Source organism: Manacus candei, unplaced genomic scaffold (genome assembly GCF_025592945.1).
Source record: "Manacus candei isolate 608988 ecotype Guabito, Panama unplaced genomic scaffold, ASM2559294v1 h1tg000153l, whole genome shotgun sequence".
Lineage (NCBI taxonomy): Eukaryota > Metazoa > Chordata > Aves > Passeriformes > Pipridae > Manacus > Manacus candei.
Window position 1 is genome coordinate 971536 of NW_026138201.1, and position 21342 is coordinate 992877.

At 45.6% G+C, this 21342-nt stretch overlaps 1 protein-coding gene and 1 long non-coding RNA gene across 9 annotated transcripts; both read right to left on the reverse strand.

Annotated features, from left to right (window-relative positions):
* Positions 1-53: 53 nt before the first annotated feature.
* On the reverse strand, positions 54-16025 carry FAM118A (family with sequence similarity 118 member A). Of its 8 annotated transcripts, none has more exons than XM_051772595.1 (9): positions 15722-16025; positions 15371-15542; positions 7701-7756; positions 6539-6791; positions 5378-5599; positions 4656-4784; positions 3594-3879; positions 2317-2349; positions 54-1261 (listed from the first exon to the last, which is right to left on the reverse strand). In XM_051772595.1, exons 3-9 carry the CDS (start codon positions 7745-7747, stop codon positions 1164-1166), a joined length of 1068 nt encoding a protein of 355 aa, XP_051628555.1. In that variant the 5' UTR covers positions 7748-7756; positions 15371-15542; positions 15722-16025; the 3' UTR covers positions 54-1163. The 8 variants fall into 8 exon arrangements, with proteins under 8 accessions (XP_051628555.1, XP_051628550.1, XP_051628549.1 ...); XM_051772590.1 differs by lacking the exons at positions 15371-15542; positions 15722-16025 and adding an exon at positions 8829-14732 and having other exon boundaries at positions 54-533; positions 1121-1261; XM_051772589.1 differs by lacking the exons at positions 15371-15542; positions 15722-16025 and adding an exon at positions 8829-14732 and having other exon boundaries at positions 54-1038; positions 1121-1261.
* A 379-nt stretch (positions 16026-16404) lies between these two features.
* LOC127463313 (uncharacterized) lies at positions 16405-21111 on the reverse strand. Its single transcript, XR_007900777.1, has 3 exons — positions 21066-21111; positions 19426-19576; positions 16405-16633 (listed from the first exon to the last, which is right to left on the reverse strand). It is a non-coding gene; the product is annotated as an uncharacterized LOC127463313 (long non-coding RNA).
* Positions 21112-21342: the final 231 nt, after the last annotated feature.

Here is a 21342-nt window from a genome sequence, read left to right on the forward strand (position 1 = left end):
GAATGCAGTGAAGAAAGGAACAGCCTGAAGAACGGGGACAGCTGCTACACAGGAACAGTTTACTTTAAATATTTTATTGGAAGAGTGTATGTCACCTTCAGAGATGTCCTTCCAAATTCATTACACAGCTTGAGCAAAACAGGGTAATGTCATGGACAACAGGTTGGTTTTCAGTAAGTACCTTACTCCCATTTAAAAAAAAAAGGTTATGAATGAAGTAGAAAAAGAGCCCTAGGCAATGGAATCACAAACAGCCTTGAACATGCCCCTCTGTGGGATCAGCTTTTCCAAGCCACTCAAGTAATAATTCTGTCTGTGTGGTGCCCCAGTGGGAGAAGTACCAGTCCCTGGGGCAAAGAGGTGCTGCAGTGCCCCACCTTCACCCTTAGAGTAGTTCAACCCACAGCAAAGGTCCACACCAGGAATTGTCTGCAGATCCATCCCAGGATACTGACTGGGCTTCATTCCACTGCAGCAGGACTCTGTCACCTGCTGTCCAAGGCAAGGGGCAGCACAGCCTGTGGTGTAACAGCCTGTAAAACATGTCCACAGAAACCCCCAGCAGAGAGGTCAGGGAGCCCTGTGGATACAGCCCTGGCACAGCCCTTCCTGCCTCACCAGACTCAGGAAAACAAACCCTCGTGCTGAAAGTGAAAAGCAGGTGGGTCACTGTGCTGTGTGCTCCATAACTGTGGAACACCACTTCCTGTTCCTCAGGGTTTAGGGATCTGAAGCCTGGAAGCAGCCCTGTGCTGACAGACCCTGGAGTCCAGCCTCCACAGCACACCCACAGTCCAGCTGATGGGAAAGGAACTGAAACCCCACAGGCTTCTGTGCCAAAAGGCATTTTTGAGAGATTCCAAAGTTACCTCTCTTGTGGCTTCACCTGAGCAGAGTCTGGTCCAAAGGGCTTGAGAGAAAGTTGCACCCACTTGTCTGACCCTGCAGGTACAGCCTGAGGGTCTGGCCGTGCCAGAGGAGTGACTGGTGGCTCCAGCTTCACACACATCACACATTTACAGCTTTAGAAAGGAAAGGCTAATATGTACAGTTTTATTCCACTTAAAACCATGGAAATACCAGCTCAAAACTTTCCATGCAGCAGACGTAAAACACCTACTGTTAAAAAGCTTCTGGGGTGGGCTTTGGTGTTTGGGGTTTTTTCATTCACTGGTGGGTGTATCTGACTGCTTGATCCTCTTAGGAGAGTCAGTGCCACTTTCTCCCAGCTTTCTTTTAGCACAGTCCACACATGAAGTTCCTGGGGAGGGAGAAGGAAAAAACCCCAAATTGTTGCTACATACATGTGCTTGGTGTAATTTTTACTACAAGCACCAGATATAAAGGTAAACACAGTCCTGGTCCCGTGAGGTTCTTGGGTTTGGATTCTGAATTATATATAACACTAACCCTGCAGAAAGTCTGTTTTACTTGGTCTGTATTCCAAATTACAAGTAAACAGGAGCTAAAATCACCTGTAAGGAGCTTTATGTTATGAGGTACTGGAATAAATTGTGCTCAGGTTTTTGGTTTCTCCTTTACTGATACCTAATTTTATTTTATTGAAAATGGGATTCATGAACTCAGTTGCAAGACAGGTAAGCCTAAGATCCAGTTGGAATTACAAACCTAATCTCTGACTTTACACCTGCCCACAAGTGTCTGGGACCTTGTGTGCTCTGTGGTTGGGAAAGAGGGGGGGTTTCTCCTCCTGCACTGCCTAAGACCCTCCTGCACAGTAATGGAATACTACTTTTATACACTTCTGATGTTCCCTGCAGCAGCACAGAGCTCTCAGGAGTGGGATCTTTCTACATTGTTTCAAAGGGAAGTTTTGCTATTTTACACCATAAACTGGAATGTATTATTGCTCAGCTTATTCAGTGAAGTATCACAAAGTCCCTGAACAGCTTAGCTGAAAATTCACCGTCAGTACCACACGCTTGAGATTCACTCTTCAGACCTCCTTAAGGCAGGCTTTGGAACAGAAACCTGTGCTTGGGAATCTAAGTCAAAACCTCATGGATATTAGTATTACCTTAGACTACTCTAGGCAGCATTAATAACTTTTTATATACATTTCCTGGAGCTCTTCCTTTCTATCATTTATCATTTGATTGACAGCTGAAACCCAGCAGTTACCTGCTGATAAGCAAAAAGAAAATCAGAGGGGAAAAAAGAGAGCATGCAGCAGACTTTGGGAGGTAAAGTAGAGCAGTGGACAGTAATCATTTAGTTACTTTGGAAACAAGAGATGTATTTTTCTCTCTTTGGTAGGATTATGGAACTTTCTGAGACAGTAAAAATGTTACTTACCCAGCAGGGTTGTGCTGTCCACCCGATCAGCATCTAGAGAAGTGTGAGAGAGCAGCAGCACAGGTTACCATGCAGAAAGCTTTTATAATTTAGGCACCATCCCAAAACAGCAAGGTTGTGTTTAGAATCCCCAAATGGTTTTTGGTTGGGAGAGACCTTGTAACTGAGATCACAAGGCTTTCAAGTCTGAGTAAGGTCCCTCTTCTCACGTCTGATGCCAATCAGGAATTCCCAAGGAAAAGGGGAGCATTTTGCAGTCATTTCCATTTAGACCTTAAGCAAACCTGTCTTCCTCCCTGGCTGCTCTGCAATAAATTGGATTCTCCAGACTGAACAGGCTCTAGGTACTGCTCAGACTATGAAAAGTACATCCATCAACACCAGCAGGCTGAGTTCAGTGTCTGGAACTGCACACCAACTTACTTTTAGTTGTCTGCACTGCAGATAAACGTCCTGAAACCTCCATGCTGTGCTAAATATTTTTTTCTAGCCTCCATGGAAAGAAAAACATAATGCAGTCTAACTGGAATATTCATCAGGTCACAAAAAGCAGGCTATAATTTGGGCATGCACCTGCAGTTTTCTTTCAGGGGGAGCAAGGGGAAGGTTCCTGCTCTGCACCACTTGGAGTAATTTTAGACAAAACAGTTTCACTGAGTTGATAAATAAAAGAGCTGTCAAATAGTAATTCTTCCCAAGGTCATTTAGTTATTTTCCTCAGTTCTGTGGATAAACCATAGCAGACCAGACCTTGTTTGGAAAACATGAAAGGAATCTCTTTCCTGTGACAGAGTTGTTTCTCCCCATTAGCCCTGACTGTGATAAGCCCAACGTTTATTGGAGGCACTGATTTAATTTCCCATTCTATGCTTGATCAGATACTGTGGCTCAACCAGGTTATCCCACCAGGTAATTCCTTCAACTCCTTCAGTCTCCTGACACGTCAGATTTCAGATAATATAACACTCAGTAGGCTGGAATAGTTCATGCCAAAAAAATCCGCAAAGTGAACACCTTTACCAAATGCTAACAAAAAGGCAAATTCAGAACTCAAGATTAGAGTTGCAAGAATCCACAGACCTCCAAAATCCACAGATTCCCAAAAACCAGATCTGGTCACAGTTTGGCCATGTATTCCAAGCCTGCATGTCCCTCAGGAGCCAAGGAGCTGCACATGAGGTCAGCACCTCGTGCAGGGCTCACACAGGGCACTGCTGGGCACCTGTTCAATCCAGCCTGTGCTGGTGAGGAGGCCACGTGCCCTGGATTTTCCTTACCTGGGCTCCTCTGCTTGCAGATCTGAGCAGTGAGATCCTGGACATACTCTGGGAATTGCTGGAAGCAGTCCCCATAGGACACCACCTTTATCCCGTGCAGCAGCATGTCTGCCTGCAGCTTAAAAAAGTGGTCTTCGTTTTCTTTAAGCACCAACATGTAATGCTCTAAATCCACTTTGTTCTTTACTGTGTAAAGAAAAAGGGCTTGGAATATCTGGTCACGCAGGGTCTCCCCACAGCCCAAAAACAGGAAGGACTTGGTCCGGTACAAGTTCTGAAGAACTTCCTGTGAAGGGACAGAAACAAACAAAAGCCACATTTACTTCAGCAGGCAAAGCCAAGGTCAGGACTTCTAAAATAAGGCAGGCTGAAAAGGAGCAGCAGAGCAGAACCTTCACTAGGGAGCTGAAAGAAGCAAATGTTTTAGGACCAGGCCAAACTGACATTTTGTAACTGTTGTTTCTACCAAAAAAGAAAAAAAATCCAAGTTATACAAATACATGGGGGTTAGAACTAGGTGACCTCTAAGGTCCCTCCCAACCCAAGCCATTCTGTGAAGTTTAAACAGACACATAAGTGTTGCCAGCAAGGGAAATTAAATTGAAAGAATTGTGATGACAGAATATTGGGCTCCCGTTAGGTCAGTCTGTAAATAAGGAGAATTAATATTCTTGACCGAATGTTTGAGTTCCTAAACCAGCTAAGATACGACATTCAGTCCAAGATCCAGAGCTGGTAACAGCTTAAGCCCCTAAATCATGAATCCAAGCAATCATATGGTGATGAATCCTTGTCCTGCTGTCCAGTATTTTGGGGCTCCTGTTCTTCCCTAAGACAAATACAAAGAACTGCAACTGAGACATCCAGCTGTGGGGTTTGACTGTGATTTACCAGGAGTATATGAGGGCACTGCCTTTCTGAATAATTCTGAATCATTTCTCTGGGCCCCAAGTATTTCGTTTATATGACCCCACACAGCCCCAGCCTTAGGTAACATGTCTGCAGTGATTACAATAAAACAGTTCTGCAAAACATGGTAAAAAATGTAAAGATCACACAAACCATGACTTCGGGATCCTGAGTAACATCCTTATATCCCGAGGGATCGAGCACCATTCCACAGGGATCTGTGTATAAGCCGTGAATGTGAAGAACTCCATATTTTACGTGGCCTCTCGCCCACTGAAGAACCTGAAGCAAATCACAGTTATAATGGACCACAATCACCAGGATCCTGGAAAACAGCTGCACTGACTTATAAACCACTTAAAGCAGCAGTAACTCCTTTTGCACTTCCCTGCAGCAAGAGATTGTAATTGCTGATCACACAGCTCACTTGAAATCATAACAAAGAGGTGACAGCTGATCCTGCAGCTGCCTCTGCCTTTTGGGGCTAAACAAGCATTCAGCCAAGCAGCAAATTCCAGCAGCACTGACAGGAAAGGTATGAACAGCACAATTTCACCAGCCAGGTGAAATCCTGCTTGGGATTTTAACAGTGACTTCACAGAAGTTAAATAAATCTGTGGGTTTTTCACAGCGAATGTGGGGAACTGGTCAATAAATGGGTCACTGAAATTCTCCATGGTGACTGTTACCAGATTACTCAGAATAAAGAGACACATAAAAGAAATGTCTGGGCATCTGCTGCAGCTTATAGACATGCTCTACCAATTAACAAGCTTTAGTCTTGACACTGTTTAAACAGGAAAATATCTTTCAATGAAGCTTTCGAGCTGCCTTGTCTTATATTAAATCTACTAATTTTACTGCTCTCATCATACCTTATCCCTATCTTTAAGGTCTAAAGATTCCATAGGTTTGCCCTGTTGCTGACCAAATATCTCGAGCAAATTATCATAGTTTGTGGTCAGAACCATTGTGCCTCTCTCCATGAGCCTCAGGATGGATTGCAGGACCACAGGGTTCTGGATGTGCTGCTCCAAGTTATCAAACACCTCCATCAAGCAATCCTGGAAGAAGTTGGGCTTCGTGTCCCCGGTACGCTGAGGAGAGAGCAGAGGAACACTTCATCAGCTCCATGATCCCTGCCTCCCACAGGAACCCACTTCACCTGGAGACTTAATGCCAGAGCACAGAGGGCTTGCACGGCACACCGAGCAAAACCACCCAAAATAAATCCCAACTTATTTTCCAGTGTTGCCTCCACTCAGTGTAGCTCCAAACATTAGGCTGGGTTTCTCAAGAGAGCTTGTAATACAGGTACAAGAAAACAGCACTAAAATTACCATTCCCTGGATTCAGAGTCTGGGATATACTATTGAAGGTGGCAATTTCTTTTTTTCTGTTTTTCCCTTCCTGGCTGAGAAAACTGTTATTAATGATTAAATCTACCATAAACACAGACAGAGTCCCCTCAGCAGTGGGGTAATTATTACACTGGGCCTGTAGAGAGGCTGCCCACATGTTGCAAAACATTCCCCACAGCCTACACTTGGGGCTATGTCTGTCACCCTGAATATTTCAGCTAAAAGGAAGACTTGGCAAAGGGCTTAACAGAGTCTGAGAACCTCTGGAAACTCAGTGGATGGTTGAGAACCTGAGCGTGTAGGGACTGTCCTTAGGGAAGTGATTCACTCCGTGTGGCCAAGGCCATCAGTAGGGTCAGGGCCTACCTGTATTTTCAGGGTCCTCCTAGTTTTTTCCACAGAGCTGCAAATTCCCCTTTCATTCCCCAGAAGTGAATCACAGCGAATATTTAACAGTCAGGACTCCTGCTTGCATTAATTCTGACGAAAGCTGACTCACACTAAAACCCAGGGATGTTTTAGGCTCTCCAAAACATACGGTGTGTTACGTGATTGCCCACAAAATGGCCATTTTCACCAGAAAAAAGGTCAAGTTTTGGACACAGGTTTTTGTTGGTAACCGAATAAAAGCACAAGGTAGTTTTAGAAACGAGCAGAGGTCACAGGCACGCTCACCGGTGACATCTTCCTGATGAGATCGTGGGCAACCACGAGCAGGTCCCTCTCTTTGGTGACCTTCTTGCGGAATTCCGCCACGTCCCCGGGGTGCAGCACCTCCAGCTGCTCGGCTGCTCCCAGCACGGCCTCGATGCAGCTCCTCCAGGAGCACAGGGCCGGGATTCCCGGGGCCACCGCGGCGCTCACGCCCGTCCCGAGCACCACCAGCAGCTCCCGCGGCTGCTTCCGCACCAGGCTCTTCAGGAACTTTCTGGAACACAGAAAACAAAGATTCCTTGTGCACAGCGCATTTCCCACTCATCCTGAAGGCATGATGCTTCAAAGAAACAATTTTTATTTGTTATTTTTTTTCCTGGGAAGCAGCAGTATCTTCATTCTCATTTGTGCTCAGAGCAGGATATGTGAGCACAGCAGTCATGCTGGTTCAGATCAAGGGTCCATCCAACCCACTGCTCAGACGTTACTACCCACAGATCCCTCTCAGAGGTCAATCTGTGCTGTGTCCACACTCCCTGCACAAACCAGCATAGGGAACTGTCAGGACAATCCTTCTTGATTACTCAGCAGAGAAGTGAAAATGCTTTTAAACCATACAGCGAAATCACTTCTGTACAAACAGGGATTTCAGTAACACAGAATCTCAAAACACCCCTGACTTTAAACTACCTAAACTACCTAGTTTACTAAACACTGTGAACTACCTTTACAGATCTTTCAGTTCCTGGTGACATGGATGTTTAACACCTCTTGTTTCACAAGCACCTGAAACTGTCTAACTCAAACTACAGTGTTTAACTTGAAATGGCCTCAGGCAAAGCAATAAATAATTGCAGACAAGGTTGCCAGCTCCTGCCTACAAAGAAAATGCGTCTGATGACCCCCCATCCCTGCCTGCTACATTCAGCCCAAATTGTTTCCTCTCAGGAAGTTCATTATTCATTCCTCACAAACGGCTTAACTGAGCATGAAGCACTTGGTCCGTGGAGAAACTAGTTACTGGAATCACTTCAAGTTTTCATGCATGATGTTCTTGTATCCAGTATTCAGTAGTTTATGCCCCCTGTGGTTTCAGATTGTCATTGAGACACTTAAATAAATACATATATGTGTGTACATAGACACACAGACACATAAACATAACCTTTCCAACACAAGTTACCTGGATTTCTGCTCACTTCTAATTGTGGCTCGTTCTGGTGAATCCATCTCTGAGCCCTGAATAAAACAAAAAGCTTTATTAATTACAGTAGCAACTTCTCAAATTCAATAAAAGCATCATCTCACCACAGGCGAGATATTGTCAAATGTTGTCAATACCAACATTTCAGACCTCGCTGTTTCCTTTTAGCTCCCGGAGCTGGTTCCTGGAAGCAGGAGCTGTGCAAGGAAGCGGGAGCAACAATCCCCCACCCCTCAGGGCTGAATAGCTGCAAGAGAGAAGGGCTCAAACCTCCCCGCGGTCGGAGCACCGGGAACTGCTCTGGAACATCCCCTGGCACTGCCCAAAGGCGGGGGCAGCTGCTCGCCCACCAGGTTCCCTGGTGGCCCGGTGGGAGCCGCGGTGATGCGGGCACGCCGGACAGCCGGGATGGGAGCCGGGTCCTCGCTCCGAACACACGGCGGGACATCCAAACTCCTCCTAATTTCACCTTTTGTTGCTGCTCAGGGCACCAAGTTTCATTTAAGGATCTGCCTATGAAACAAGAAGACTGAAGCTCCGAGCCAAAGGTTTAACGGGACGAGTGTTTCCAGGGAGTTCCGCGTCTGAAAACCGCCCCGAGCGCTCCAACCCCAAGGCAGCCGCGGGCAAAGGGATGCTCGGACCCCGCCCGCCGCTTCCCCCCGGGAAAAGCCAGGCCGGGAGCAGGAGGCTGGGCAGGGCAGCCGCTCCTGCCGATCCCGGGAATGACCCGGAGGGATTCCCAGCCTTGCCCGGCGCCCGGGAAACAGCCGCACTGCCGGCGCGTTCCGGCGGCTCCCAAAGCAGGGCTTGCTGACGGGGTTTGCTTAAAACCGGCCCCAAACCCGCGGCCCGGGGGACACGGACACATCTGAGCCCCGGGGACGGAGATGGGAACGGCCTCGGCTCCCGGGAAACGCTTAAAAACCCCTAAATCCCCTGCCAGGCAAACCCCCAGCCCCGCGGGTGTGACACACACCGGGCTCAGCCGCGGCAGGAGGGACCCGCGGGGAGGAGACGGGAGCCTTAGGGAGGAGAAGGACGGGTGAGAGGAACGCAGAGCGAAATCCAGAAGGAAGAAGGAGCAGGAGGAGGCGGCAGCGTTACCTTCCGCAGCTCTACCGGCGAGGCGGGGCTGGCGGCGGCCGCAGCATCCTGGGGCGGGGTGCGGGGACAGCGGGTGGCACAGCGCGGCTCACCTGGGCACGGCTCACCTGGGCACGGCTCACCTGGGCACGGCTCACCTGGGCACGGCCACCGGGGCAGGGACAGGGGGCAGCTCGGCTCGGCGCATCCCACGGCCGACAGCCACAGCCTCCTCCCCTCCCCTCTCTTTTTTTTTTTTTTTTTTTTGGCTCCTGATCTCTTAAAGCCAAAGCCTAAAGCTCCCGAGTCCCCCCAGCGTGGTTTGTTCTGGCGCTCGGTGAACAGCCCGACTCGCTCTTTGCAGCTCTGCGCACGAAATCCTGGTGTTGGAGGAGAAAAAAAGGCTGGAATTGTGCCAAGGCAGGCTGTTCCAGACCTGTACCCCCAAAATTCCAGTCGTAAAACTTGTGTTGGAAATGAATCATTCTCGGATTTAATGTGGTAATTGGAGTTTTCAGAGCTATATATGGAAGCAATTCTTCCCTGTGAGGGTGGTTTGGCCCTGGCACAGGTTGCCCAGAGAAGCTGTGGCTGCCCCAGCCCTGGAAGTGTCCCAGGCCAGGTTGGATGGGGCTTGGGGCAACCTGGGCTAGTGGAAGGTGTCCCTGCCCATGGCAGGGGGGAAACAAGATAATTTTTAAGGTCTCTTTGGCATGAAACCATTCTGTGGTTCTATAATTCTACTCATGGTACCATTTCACAGACTTTTAAAGACCTGAGGCACTTCTTGGCATAAACTCCCCAAACATAGGCATTAAAAAATTTCTCGTTTCTCTAGTCAGCCACTTCCATTGTTTTCAGGTACAGTTGGGACTCACAGGTTTTACATGCTGATATGACAGACCTGACCCTTCTGGTTTGTTCATTAAATGGCAGTGTGGATGGATATTGTGGTATAGTTTTAGGAAGAACTCTGGTAAGGATAGCCAGTTTTTACTCCATATCCAGTGTTTTGGTGAAAACACACTGAAATCACCGACTTTTAATTGGTGTAAGAACACTGTGTCCTTGTGAGCTGTCTGTAATATTCCCTAAACATCACTCCTCACCTTCTCATTTTCCTTATATCACTGTAGTGCAGCCTCTAGAAAGCTTTAGAAAATATTTGGAGAATGGTATTCCTAGTGACAAGGAAGGTGAAGGATAGGATCAGGGAGAACAGGAAGGGAGAAAGGAAGAATGTAACCAGTGTCACCTGAAAACTGAGGTGTGATGGAGCTGGGGAAGCTCTGGCTCTTTACCCTTCACCCTTCCCTGCTGCCAGTCAAGGCAGCAAGGAATTTTAGCATGCTGCTAAATAAATAAATCAATAAACCTGAAGGGCAAAGACTGTGTTTTAAAAGAACCAGGTGATATTCTTCTCCCTAAACCCCAGAAGCAGTGTATGAAATCCAGCTTGGAATGCTATTTGACACTGCATTGTAATGACATTGGAATGTATTACTAAAGAATTTGTTGAGTGTCTTAGAATATTTTGTCAGCTGTAGATAGCAGTTAGAAGACTTGCTAAATATTTGCCTGAGCTTGAGCCTCAAGGTCAGGCCCATCCTGTAGATTTACAGTGCCTAATATTCTTCTTTGGTTCACATTCATTAAAAAATAACGTGAGAGGAAATTTCTGTGAAGAAACGCCTTTGAAAGAATTTCCATTTTTCAGTCTGAATCAATTAATCTGAGAAATGTTATTATCTTTTCCTGTAAGTTTTTCTCCTTTTATATCCTTAACCTATTATTTTAAAACCCCAACAGTGCTCACAACAATAATACATTACATAAGCTCTGGATTTCCTTGCAAGGAGTTGGGAAAGTCACTAAGGACAAAGAATATCAATACTTCCCAATTAAGCACATTACAAAAGTAACCACATAAAATACAACCAAAGGGAGGCTTGGATACTGTTCCAAATGTACAAGAGGTGACATTATCTGTTATATTACCATGGTAATATTCTGAAATGTGAGCAATTAAATATGACAGTGACAGGCCAACACCATTAAGAGAAAAATGACAGAAAATTCAGGAACAGAAGTCACAATGAGAAGAGGATTTTGGAATCAGTTGAAACCTGTGAACTTTGAAATAGAAAGGAGTTTCTTTCAAGCAGCAGCAAAGAAAGGCAATCCAGGATGTCTGAGAGGCGAAACACACACTTCAGGAAATACCTACAGCAGCTGCCCACTCGATTCAGGCAGAATGGATCCCTGTCTCTCCTGGTAAATCTGTGTGTTTATCCAAGTGTACCAAACAACACATTAATTCAGTTGCTTGTTTGGGGCTGTTTTGCAGACTTTGGAGCTATTACTTGAAAGGATGTAATCAGGCTAAGAAATGCAGCTGGTGGGTTTTGGCTGGGAGAGGCAGTGCATCTGATTGTTCAGCTGTGGTGCCGTGCACTGAGGTGTGATGCTGGTTTGCTTTTGGCATCCTGCTCTTTGAGAAGCTATGATAAGTTAAATCCTAGTTCACTTTATGCCAGAACCTGCTGGTTTGAAAGAAAACAAGTAAAACTTGTCACAAAAGTTTACTGAGGTTGATGAAAAGTATCTTGAAGACACCAACTAACTCGTGTCTTGATTTTTTCCATAGCAGGGAGCCAACCTGCCCCTGTTGATTGAGATAAAATTCCTTGCACAGTGGAACTGCTGGTTACTCCCTGTGAGGGGATTGCTCTTTTCTACTTCAGAGCTGACTGGATCTTACTAGTTTGGCATCTTGGTAAACAGAACAGTTTATAAAATACTTTTAAGAAGGAAGATAGTATCAGAAATGCAAAGTATGTTTTGAAAGCCAGAGTCAGTTCACTCAGAGTTCACCCCTGATTGAATGTAGAGATTAACTTTAAAAGACAAGTTTTGACTTCCAGCACTATCTGTGTGTCCTGCAGAGTGACAGGATCTGTAAAATAATTCTGGATGTAACTGCAGGTGTATTTTTAAAGCTGCCAAGTGACAAGCACATCTTCAGAGACAGACAGCAACAAGGTCTCCCCACAGTCAAATGTCACCTAACAGAGCATAATTACAGGCAGTGCTGCCTTCCCTTGCACCTACCCCCTCACATCTACCTTCTGTTAGCAACACTAAAAGCATGAGCATTTCAGTACATCACATGTGAAAAAAGTACATATGAAACAGGGTAAATGCTGGGGGAAATGAGCTCTGTTAACTGCATCTTTCTGACCTTGACTTTGGTTTGAACTTGTTTGTAACAAAGTCTGAGTATATGAGTTTGCTTTGAAGAACTGAGGAGTGTAACTGGCTGGAATGTCCTTTGATTAAAGAGGTTGTATTTTGCACTTTTCTGACCAAAAAAAAAAAAAAAAAGCCAACAAAGGATCTCTGTCACAAGGTCCTTATCTGTTCTGGACAGCAACAACGTGTGCAGCAGTGGGAGAGGGAGGGAAACCATCGCAGAGAGACAGAACTGTAATGGAAAAAAGGAGCTAGACAAAACCAAAGAGAAGACAGCTTTAAAAAAAATTAAAAAAAAAAAAGAAGAGAGAGAAAAAGTAAAAGGAAACAAAACATTCCAGAGACTGGAAGGAATGGATTTAAACCAAGCATATTACTGTAAAGAATAGGCAGAGAGAAAGCCAGACTGGATGTTGCAAATACTCAAATTTTGCCTGAGTAAGTTGCTGCTGTTAAAAAACATGACTGGGTCAGAGAAATTAACCTTGGGAATATTATTTTAAGACTTTGTTGGTGAAATGGCTAAAAGGTCTTTCTTGGTTGTCAAATATCAAATGCTTGCCAAAATATTTTCATAAATAAAATCCGTATAAATGAGGGACAAAAGCAGAGGTGTTAATTGCTGTGTTAGAACAGATCAGATGTTGTATGAAATAATAAAGTTGGGTTTTCTCCTGCTTGGTGGACTTTTATCTTCCAATGGCTCCTTCTTTTGTATTTAACAGCCTTAGAAACACAGCCCTCCACCTGAATTTGCAGCCATAACATTCTTTTAACATTGCTGGGAGTGTAAGGTTTGTGCAAGACATACAGACAAAATTCCATCCTGTGTTTTCAGGGCAGGAGACTTTGGAAGCAATTCAGGGACCTTTGTCACCCAAGTGAAGAAAGGAACTGATAACAGGAGAAAAGCTAACCTGCTGTAAATACATGGATACTTGTGATGGTGTGGGGGTGCACACACACACACACACACACACACACACTCACCCCCCTCATCCTCAGAAGCTCCTGATGTCCCTTGACCAAACCAGGGGAGCCGAGAGGCACTCCCTGATCCCACAGGAGCTCTGGCGTGGTGGAGGTGGGAACAATCAGAACCATCAACTGCTCAGCCAAGGTGGGAAACCAAGAATAAGCAATTATCCTCTGTGGCCCCGATAGACCACTTACCTGAGTAAATAATTGTAATAAACCCCATGGAATCGCTCTGTAAATGTTAAAGTGCTCAGTGACTAAGTGCTGCTAAACCCTTTTAGACCCTGATTTTTGCATCTGTATCCTTTACACCCTGACCCCTTTTTCATTCCTGCCTTCCATTTAAATCATTCCAAATTGCTTCTCATTTGATCTTCCTGTGTATGCTGTAGCCTAGTAATAAGGAATAGAGTAAGCCCAGGCTCATTGCCCAGCACAGGCATCTGTTCTGTTCACTCACAGAGCTCTCCCTCTGTATTACAAACAGACAATTCCATCTGGCTCTCCCCTCTTCTTTCCCTCTCGCATCACCCCAGTCCATGACTGCCTTCCCATCTTAGTTACCCTGCACAACACATTTCAGCTTCCCTTTCTTCCCATTGCCTAATTCTGGTCTGTTTGCTCTGTAAATCCCATTCGTGATCACTCTCTCCTTCCCTTCAGTGCAGTTGTATTTATTTATTTATTTATCTATCTATCTATCAATCAATCCCAGGTTTTTGTGGGCTGTATTGCCCTTATCTCTTCCTTCCTCCCCCATAATGCACTTTTCTCCTTCGGGCACTTAAAACAAATGGTTTCCTTCCTCTTCTGCAGTCACAGCTGTTGAGAGGAGATCACCCCTAGGACACCTTGACAGCATAACCTTCCCATGGCAGCACCCCAGCAGACCCTGGGTTGGAGAGTGGGGAGTACTGGCAAAGGAAAGCAGCTACCACTGCACCTGACAGTGCAAGGGAACGCTGGGGAGAGCGTTTCTGATTCACCAAGTGAAAATAAACTGCAGTAAATTACGTCTCGATGAGCAGAACTAACAAGCCTGCTCTCCTGTACATCAGTGTCTCTCCAGTGGCCGGTTGTGCCAGCGCAGCCTCTGGTCATTCCTAAAGCTGGGTTCGTGCTGAGGGAGAGGCAGCAGGTCCCTCCTGCCTTCCCTGTGGCAGGGCACTTACCTCAGCTGTGCTGGGCAATCGCAATCCTCTTTGGGGTCGCCACGCTTCACCCAAATGTGCCCGGGGGTGCCCGGCAGCTTCAGGAGCCGTTTGAGGAGCTGCTCTGTTCCCTCAGGCTGGAACATCAGGGCGCAGTGAAGCTCCTGGCACAGATACCGGCGCGGAGCCTCCAGCCCGTCAGGGCTGGGCGGGTTCAGGTGTGTTCCAGGTTCCAGGTGCGGGCACAGAGCTATGGGCACGGACCCTGCAGCCCATCAGGGCTGAGCAGGTTCAGGTGTGTTCCAGGTATGGGCACAGAGCTATGGGCACGGACCCTGCAGCCCATCAGAGCTGAGCAGTCTCAGGTGTGTTCCAGGTTACAGATACAGGCACAGAGCTATGGGCACGGACCCTGCAGCCCGTCAGGGCTGAGCAGTCTCAGGTGTGTTCCAGGTTACAGATACAGGCACAGAGCTATGGACACGGACCCTGCAGCCCGTCAGGGCTGAGCAGTCTCAGGTGTGTTCCAGGTGCGGGCACAGAGCTGTGGACACGGACCCTGCAGCCCGTCAGGGCTGAGCAGTCTCAGGTGTGCTGCAGGTTCCAGGTGTGGCCCTGCGGCCTCGAGCTGCCCCACAGCACCCCCCCCTCAGGGCAAGGAGGGTCGCGGGGCTCCCCCCTCGTCACATCCCTGGCACGGGGGGGGCAAAACTGACCCCTTCCCCTGCAGGACGGGCAAGCGGGAGAGCAGCGAGGAGCCGCAGCGTTATTCCCTAACGCAGAAGGGTGCGTTCGGTGGGTGAGTGCCCTGCCCGTGCTGTGCCCGGTGCCCCAGGAGCTGCCCCTCAGCCACCCCCGGGGCTCCATCGCCCCCTCACAGCCCCGTGTCCCTCAGCCGACCCTCCCCGCTCGGGAACCGGGCACCCTGCGGCCCCGAGCTCCGCCTCACCCCCTCTTCTCCCAGAGGTATCCCTGTATTCAGCCCTCTTTTATCCCAAACACCACAAAAAGGAGCCCTCCTCCTTCAGGGGAAGCGGGTTGAGGTGCCCCACAGCTCTGATGCGGGGTGACTCAGATCAAACTAGGTACCAAATCAAACTAGGACACTACCCTTAAAAAAAAAATAATTTGACTGTCTCCTGGAGTTTTATCTTGTTAACTAAACGCATTTTCAAATCTTACTGGCTTGCCTGTTTCTTCTTTCAGCTCAGAAGTGGTTTTTAAATCCTCCCAGAACCCAGTGCTCCTCCAGGCGGGAATCCAGGACTCGTGTGAGGAGTGCCCAGGGATACTGTAAGTGAAACAATGCACGCTGGTTCAGCCACAGATGATTCAGTGCCCCGTGTAGATAAGTCTGTGGAAATAATGACGTTAATATTCCTTTTATGAGAAAATGGTGCATAATACTGGGAGCGTACCAGGCACGTGCAACACCCCCAGTTTTCAAACACAGTAAAGGAATTAAAAAAAAAAAAAAGGAATATGTGGGCTTAAAGTATTAAAATGTACAATATAAGTAATATAAGTGTTTACCTTCAAGCAAATATCTTTTTCATCTTGGCATTGAATAATGTCTCTTGAATGATGTAAGAGGAATCCTGCATTCTATTTTTGTTACTTAAATCCATGCTAACAACCTATTGTACAAAAGTGCAGCAGTATGCAAAAAAATCCAGTCTTTTCCAGGAATGTGATTTGGAGCTTTTTTTCCCGTTGTGCAGAACAAATTCAGGGGTACCAAAGCAAACAGAGAACCATCTCAGAGGCTGAGGTAGGGTTGCTGTCTGCTTGCAGGACAGATGGCACAAGGAGCTCTTGTTTTTCCAAAGGAGGATCTCTGAAATGTTGCACAGTGCAAATAAGGACAACAGTATATACAAAAGTGGTTTAGCTGGCAGTGCCTGGTGTATCTTAGCAGTTCCTAGAAACTAGAGTGGTGTACTCAAGCAGAAACAACTCCTTTTAGAGATGAACCCTGTGCCAAGTGCTTTGTGACTCGCAGGACGTTTTAAGCAGTGCTTGGCACAGTGCCCTGCAGCTGATGCCTCTGTCAGATGGCCTCAAAGGAAGGTAAAACCCATCATGCGTGGTGATGGTAATGGCTTGGAAGTTGCACTTTGTATTAGTTTACATGTGTGGCAACTCTACTCTATAACCTACGTATTCCATTCCTACCATGTTTATTTTTGGCTGCATAAGGGTGCATTTGTGAATAGTTTATTTCTGTATTGCAAAAGCAATACACCTGTGGCTCCTGGTGTGTGTATGTGAGCATGTAAACAGTGTCATGACATACAGCTTAGGTTGGAAGAGGCCTCTGGAGATCATCTAGTCCATCATTCAAAGCAGAACTATGTCAGACTGCTCAGTATCTTGTCCAGGTTTGAACGTGTAAGGGTGCAGAATCCACAGATTCTCTGGGCACCTGTCCCAGGGTTTTCCCCCCTCCTGGAAAAAAAGAAAAAAGTTTTTTTGTTAATAAAAGAAAAAATACCAGAACCCGCTTTAACAGCAGTTATTTTATATTGGTAGTTCCTACTATGTGGAAAGAAATCATCATTTGGCTCTTTTATACTTGGGTGGTTTTTGTTTGGTTGGATTTTTTGTGGTTTTCTTTGTTTGTTTGTTTTTGCATTCAGCAGATGTTGCTACAATGCAGCCAAACAGCAGCAGGCATGTAATAACAAAAGTCAGAACAGCACTCCCTGATGTTCTTGGCTCTTGCCTTCCAAGTGACCCTTGTTAAACTTAGCCCTAAAACACAAAACAACCCACCTCCAAACTACAAGATGTTAAAGACAGTGCAGCAGATTTCAAAGCTGTCTTGTTTGAGTTTATATCTCAGTGTAAGAATATATTTTAAAAAATAAAAGATTTTAAAATGTTTTAAAATATTTAAAATATTTAAAAATTTAAAGTATTTAAAAATTGATAGATAAGGTTTTATACATGTTTAAATACTCATAAGTTCAGACTAATACCTGAAGGCATGTCTTGAAATAAACTATGTCAGCTACAGAAATTAAGTTTAGTAAGATTAGGTTTCAGTCAGTGCAGTGTTATTTTAGTAAAATTAAATATGAATTTATCTAATAATGGGCTACTTCCATCAAGATATTGCACTGGATTTACCATTTAATGTCTGTGTAATGAAGCCAGTGTAATACCCTGCCTGCAGGTAAGCTTTTAGAGGTCTGGGGGAGAATGTTAGTGATGTAGGGAACCTCCTGCCTTCCTGCTCCTCCTCCCTGTTCCACAGCTCTTCTCTTCCTGGCTACGTTTACCCCGTGAGGCAAAAGCAATACACACGTGCATGTAGATAAATAAACAAACGTGCCGTTTGTGTACAGCACAAACGTGCAAACACTGAGTGAGGTGGGAGCAGAAACTCCCCAGGCTGTTGAGCAGGGAAAGGTTCCACTCCCTGCCTGTCTGTTCAGTGCAGGGGAAGGGCAAGGAAAGAGAACCAAGTGCAGCTGAAAGATTACACTGTCCCCAGCCTGTGTGAGCCCTTAGGGCAGATCTTCCACCAAAATAGGGAAATCAACCCTGGGCAAGACTGAAGAGAGCACAAAGGGTCACTGCAGTAGTCCTGTGAAATCAGCATGCTCCATGTCTTTCATTCAGCTCTGCATTAGGGGTTTTCCCCCTACATATTATGTCACTCCAGTCAAAACAATAATAGTTTTAACAGAGGAAGACTGAAAAATTATAGGATCATGTGGTATTAGTCATTTGAAGAATCTAAATCAAAGTCTTCAATGGGATTCAATTGTTTGGAGGGAGTTGTGAAAACAGAATTTGGGTTAAATTTGTCACTAGTCCTTATCCTGTTAAGAAATGTTTATTTTTACTTTCACATATACCCTAAATCTGTACCTGTGCTTCTGGGTTTATCCTAAATGCAGTCACTCAATCCATTTTTAGGGTACCCATTTAAATGGAGCCCTTTCATCACTCAACCAGCAAAGACGTTTGAGGAGACTGGTCTAAAGCCATCTGTCTTGACAAAGACTCCTGTAGACTTCAGGGTGTTTGGAATCAGGCTGTAAATCTCACATGCCTGAAGTTGGGAACTGTTCTTTGAGCTGTTTGGTGCAAGGGAGAGGCTGGTGAAGCTGATGCATTGCATTCCAGGGAACATTTGGACTTGCTTGAGTGATGCAGCATGAAAAATAATGCATATCCTGGTCACAGAGTGACACATGAGCACGGAGTGTTCAGGTACCAAATTGGTGGCTGTAGATCAAGAAAAGGATCTCTCTGGTTTTAAGAATGAACTATCGGTTCCGCAGTAATTTTTTTTTTTTGAGTTACTGCCTGTTCCTGTAGTCCTCTAATGAATTTAGTTCTGTGTAAGAATTGAATGCAGTCAGGGAAGTTGTTTAAAACAGCGGACAGATAAACACCACAAAAACCTTTTACCTTCCTATCATCTGTTCTAGCATAAGCAATACTTTTTTAAGAGGTAAAAGCTTCTAAACAAGTTAAACAAAACAATATTCTTTCATTTGGCTGATGCAGTACATTTGAAATTATGATGACTTGAAGACTTGATTACACCTGATAGCTTCTAAGTCATAATTTTATAGTTCCTATCAGTGTCCATTTAAAAAAAGATCCTTAGCTCCTGTAACACAAGACACTATCATTCTACCCCAAAGTGTATTTGTAGAGTAGGAAAGTTATGCACAGATATGGTCTGAGGCATGTCCATCACAACTTGCAAAGAGTAGCAGGAAAGGAAGGGTGAACTGGGCAACTGGATGAGCACAACAAAATATTTATTTTGTACTGTGCAAGTTCTCACACAAGTCCCCCTCTAACCACATGTGAAGTGCAGCCACTCCTCACAGCACTCTCCATAACTTTGGTCAGCTTTTCACATCCTTATTTCTCACGTCCTGGTAAGTGAGCTTAACCTTAGGGCAGGGCCTAATCGGTGATTTAGTCATCTGCTTGCAGCTCTAACAGTCCCTGTTCCTCTGAGAGCATCCATCTGTTCCTTCTCTTGTTCCCCTGAAGACTCCAGAGTGCTGCCTTAATTGAACTGTGCATTTTAATGCTAAAGACAGACACACACAGCTGTGTCCTCGGGATGCAAGATGAGGTGCCTGGTGACCAGTGCATTGAAAGGCTCAAGGCTAACTGCAGGCTGCATGCAAGGAGGCTGCCCAATTCCAAGTAATTTTTAAACCCTTTGGAGCAGCAAGGTGTGATGGACACAGGCAGGGAACTAACCTTTTCCACTGGGAGGTGAGCTGCCAGAAGTCAGAGGTGGGGGAGACACTTCCATTGCCTTGGTTTGAACTGAAGATCAGAACGTGTCTGTGAGTGTGGCACACTCCTGTATTCCAATGGATGGTGTTCCAGGGCAGTCACAACCACCTGTGAATCCAAACACAAGCATGAACTGCTTGGTGCAGCAAGTGAAGCTGCCAAACCTGCCACTGCTGCCTTGGTGGTTGGGTATAAACTGAAAAGGGGTGAGGGGTACCTGGGGCAATATTACCAACATAAGAAACAACCATTCTCATTGCTATAGCTTTGTTCTGCAGTGGACAGAAAGGCCAGGTTGAAAATAAGAGGCAACATCAGAGCAAATTCTTTTCCACACAGGAGCATGATGGACAGAACTAGTAAAAGACAAATGTAATGTTATAACATCTCTGTTTCAGCTAGGAAATATTTCTACCTCCTCCCACCAAAAAACCCAAAACCAACACAGACAAAGTGTTTTGATGTTCATTGACAGTTTTCAGGTTTTTTTTTTCCTTTGTGAAAACACATTTCTGATTATAACCATACCTTTTGCTAGAATTCTGTGTATTTAAAAAAGTATTTTTTCCCCAATCTCACATGCTTGAAACTAAGTTCAGGCTGAAACTCTTAATTAAACTGGAGTTTAATTGTGATGCAGAAACATATAGAATTATTCCCATCACATTACCTTGTGATTACCTCATGTACCATCAGTACTGCATGATTTTTAAGCTGAGATTTCCTGTTCCTGAGCCAAACTTGGAGATAAACCCCGGGGTTCTCCTGCAGCTGCCAAGAGCAGATCCATCATTCCAGCAGGGCTGCAGAGGGATGTTCTCCTGTGGGATGAGCCCTTGTGCTGGGCTATGGCCAGCTGGGTCAGTGCCAGTGGGGGGAAGGAATCACATATTGATAAACCCATTGCAGCTGTGCATCATCTTTCAAACCTTCAGCAAATCCCAGTGGGGATGTTTCCTGGCAAAGGGCTGCAGTGCTGAATACATTCTGCTGCTAAACTGTGTGTGTCTCAATGTGGAGAAAACAGACAGGCTCCAATAGATTTGGCTTACATTACACAGCCAAGTGTGGAACAGAATCTCTCCCAGAGCTACCCATGCCATTAGGGAAATAGCAATCCCTTGTATTTAAATAGCTTCTTTCATCCAGATGGACTTTTCTTCCAGGTAGACTCTTGTCCTCCCAGATTCAGAGCAACTTTTAATTGCATGGTTCACATTTACCTCTTAGGAAAGCAAAGAAGTTTGTGTGGATATCTGGAATACCTGTGGCATTGGCTAAGTTTGGTCATACATTTTAACTTCAAGAGATGAGACCAGGGCTTAAAAATTACTCTTATAATGTCATTTATGGTTGATGTGATCTCACTGTGGTGATACTGCCATCCTACTTCTGTTATTACATCGTCACTGGCTTTCTGCAGAGGTGCTTTACTGCAGAACAAATCATCAAACCAGGTTCCATTTAACCATTTAGAAACCTACCCATGAAGTGATGTAATGCACAGAATGGGGGAAACTCTTCCCTAGAACTCATCATACACTTATCTGTTATTTTTAATCCAAACCATTTCAAAAGCCCTTTGTCACTGACTCACCTGCTGTGAAAGCTGAATCACCCTGTGAGAGGCAGACAGGATCACTCCTCAGCTCAGTTATTTTGCTGAGGTAGGCACACAACCCCTGCAGGCAAATATGTAAAAGGTCAGAGCATTCCTTCAAGGAGCACTGGCAATACTGGGGTTGAAACTTATTGTACTTGACTTTGGCAGGGTCACAACTGGCAATAAATCATACACAGAGGCCACTGCACATCACCAAGTGCAGGCAGAAATGGCTTGAACACCCTTTATAAACCCTTTGAGAGATGATAAT